At 58.0% G+C, this 1,901-nt stretch overlaps 1 protein-coding gene across 1 annotated transcript in view; it reads left to right on the top strand.

Moving 5' to 3' along the window:
- The window catches only part of LOC127751612 (junctophilin-3-like), a 17,020-nt gene extending 15,455 nt beyond the window's left edge, over nucleotides 1-1,565 (top strand). The window contains exons 3-4 of the mRNA XM_052275399.1: nucleotides 810-1,144; nucleotides 1,254-1,565. Coding sequence (XP_052131359.1) covers nucleotides 810-1,144; nucleotides 1,254-1,550 — 632 coding nt within the window. The 3' untranslated portion in view covers nucleotides 1,551-1,565. The remainder of the gene's footprint in view (nucleotides 1-809; nucleotides 1,145-1,253) is intronic.
- The last annotated feature ends 336 nt before the right edge of the window (nucleotides 1,566-1,901 follow it).

The raw sequence follows: 1,901 nt of genomic DNA, 5'->3' as shown, positions 1-1,901 counted from the left end.
AGAGAGAGAGAGAGAGGAGGGGGGGAGCGGGCAGGGCAGAGGTGAGAGGGGCGCACGAAACAAAACGTGAATAATAAATAGCCCCCTCCCATCTCTAGGTCCTGATGACGTGTTGTCCGTATCACCGGGGTGAGGCCCGGCGGGGCCGCAGGTGTGGGCAGGGGGAGGGAAGGGGGCTAAATGCGGCCACCAAAACACCAATTGTAGTCCCACGAATAAGACTGCTTCCCCCCACCCCCATTATTATTAAACTCGTGACGTAAGCTAGCCGGTGTATGACAAAGCTGGTTGTGACTGACTGTGACTGTGCACGCACTTTACAGTGTCACAGTGTGTCCCACAGCAATTCTTTGTAGAAATTTTAAGATATTTGTCGTTACACGACAAGACATGTCAAGACAACACGTCTCGTCTCTCCGTATTATAAAGTCGAGCCCTTCCTAGAACAAATGATTTGTTTGTCTTACATTACAAAAAAAATAACAAATAATTTCTGTACGTTTAAGGTGAGAGAAACGTACAGTGTGTAAGTCAGCATCATGAGCCTTGCGAGATGTCTAGTCTCTTTTCGACGCAGCCGTGATCCGGAAATTGTGTCGGGAGGAGGGTTGCGTCGGGAAACGCCCAACCGAGGATCGAAAACTGTCTTCTCTGTCTCCACCAGAAGCGAGGGGATGATACAGATTGTTTTACCCTCCGATATCCTTTAAAGAAAGTTCTTCTTGTAACATTCTGTTATGATGTACTGTGTGTAATACCAATAAATGATTGTCTGTTGCATTAAAACTGCTCTCCTCTGTTTCTGACAGGCACGTACCAGGGCCAATGGCTGCGGGGCATGCGGCATGGCTACGGCGTGCGGGCCTCGGCGCCGTTCGGCCAGGCCTCGCACTACCGACCGCAAAAGAGCCAGCTCCGGGCTTCCATGTCCTCTCTGAGGAGCAACGATGCCGGCGGAGGTGGCAGCGGCGGCGGCGGCGGGGGCGGCGGGGGCTCGGGCGGCGCCCTGGACCCGGCCGCCGAGCGCGACCGCCGAGTCGACGACTCGCGGGGAGGCTTCGTGCTCAAGGCCAAGAGCGACGAGCCGCCGGCGCGGCGGAGGAGCCTGGTGGAGAAGTCGGGGCTCAAGCGCTCCATCCTGTCCGTGAGTACAGTACAGTCCTTCGCGCGGGTAACCGTAGACGGGGATCACTTTTCCCGACAAACATTAAATATTGTATCGGTATCCTCAAAAAACGTGACTCGACCCTCAGGGCCTGAAGCTCCGCAAGCAGCGGTCGACGGGGGACATCGAGAAGAGGGGCACGTCGGGCGGCAGTATGAGGAGCAACGCGTCGTCGGCGTCCTGGGTGTCCACCGAGTCGGAGCAGTCAGCCTTCACCTCCGCGTCGCAGCACACGGACTCGAACGCGTCCTTCGTCATCGAGGTGAGTCGGGTGGTCTCGTCGGTGCGGCCGGGTGGGCGACTTGCTGACCGCACGCCTGCTGTACCGGACGCAGACGCGGGGTTGCCTACGCGGCTCGGGGCCGGAAGGCGCCGCAGCCAGTGACGTTAGGCAAGCCTGTCGACGGGACGCGCGCGGTACAGTACGCGGCTGCAAAAAGGGACTCAGCGTAAAGCGCCCACCTGATGCAAAAAAAGGGAGGGGGGAGTAGGGGGACGCTTCCTCGTTGAAAGCATGACATAAATCCTTCGGCTACGCCCACGGGCAGAAGTAGTCGCTTTCTGATAGAGAGAGGGCTGCAGCCCATGGTCGAGAGTGTGTCCCACTTCCTCTATCCAACGGATAGATATATCCAATGGGCAGCCGTCCGGTGGCGCTGACGGGGGCTGGGGCGGGCCGTCGCCGGTCGGAGGGTGACAATGGGCGGGTTCTCTTCTGCCGTGTGTGGGTTGGTCC

The sequence above is a fragment of the Frankliniella occidentalis genome, unplaced genomic scaffold, assembly GCF_000697945.3.
Source record: "Frankliniella occidentalis isolate FOCC.00 unplaced genomic scaffold, Focc_3.1 Scaffold608, whole genome shotgun sequence".
Lineage (NCBI taxonomy): Eukaryota > Metazoa > Arthropoda > Insecta > Thysanoptera > Thripidae > Frankliniella > Frankliniella occidentalis.
Note: the sequence above shows the minus strand (reverse complement) of the source record. Positions and strands in the feature narration are given on the sequence as shown.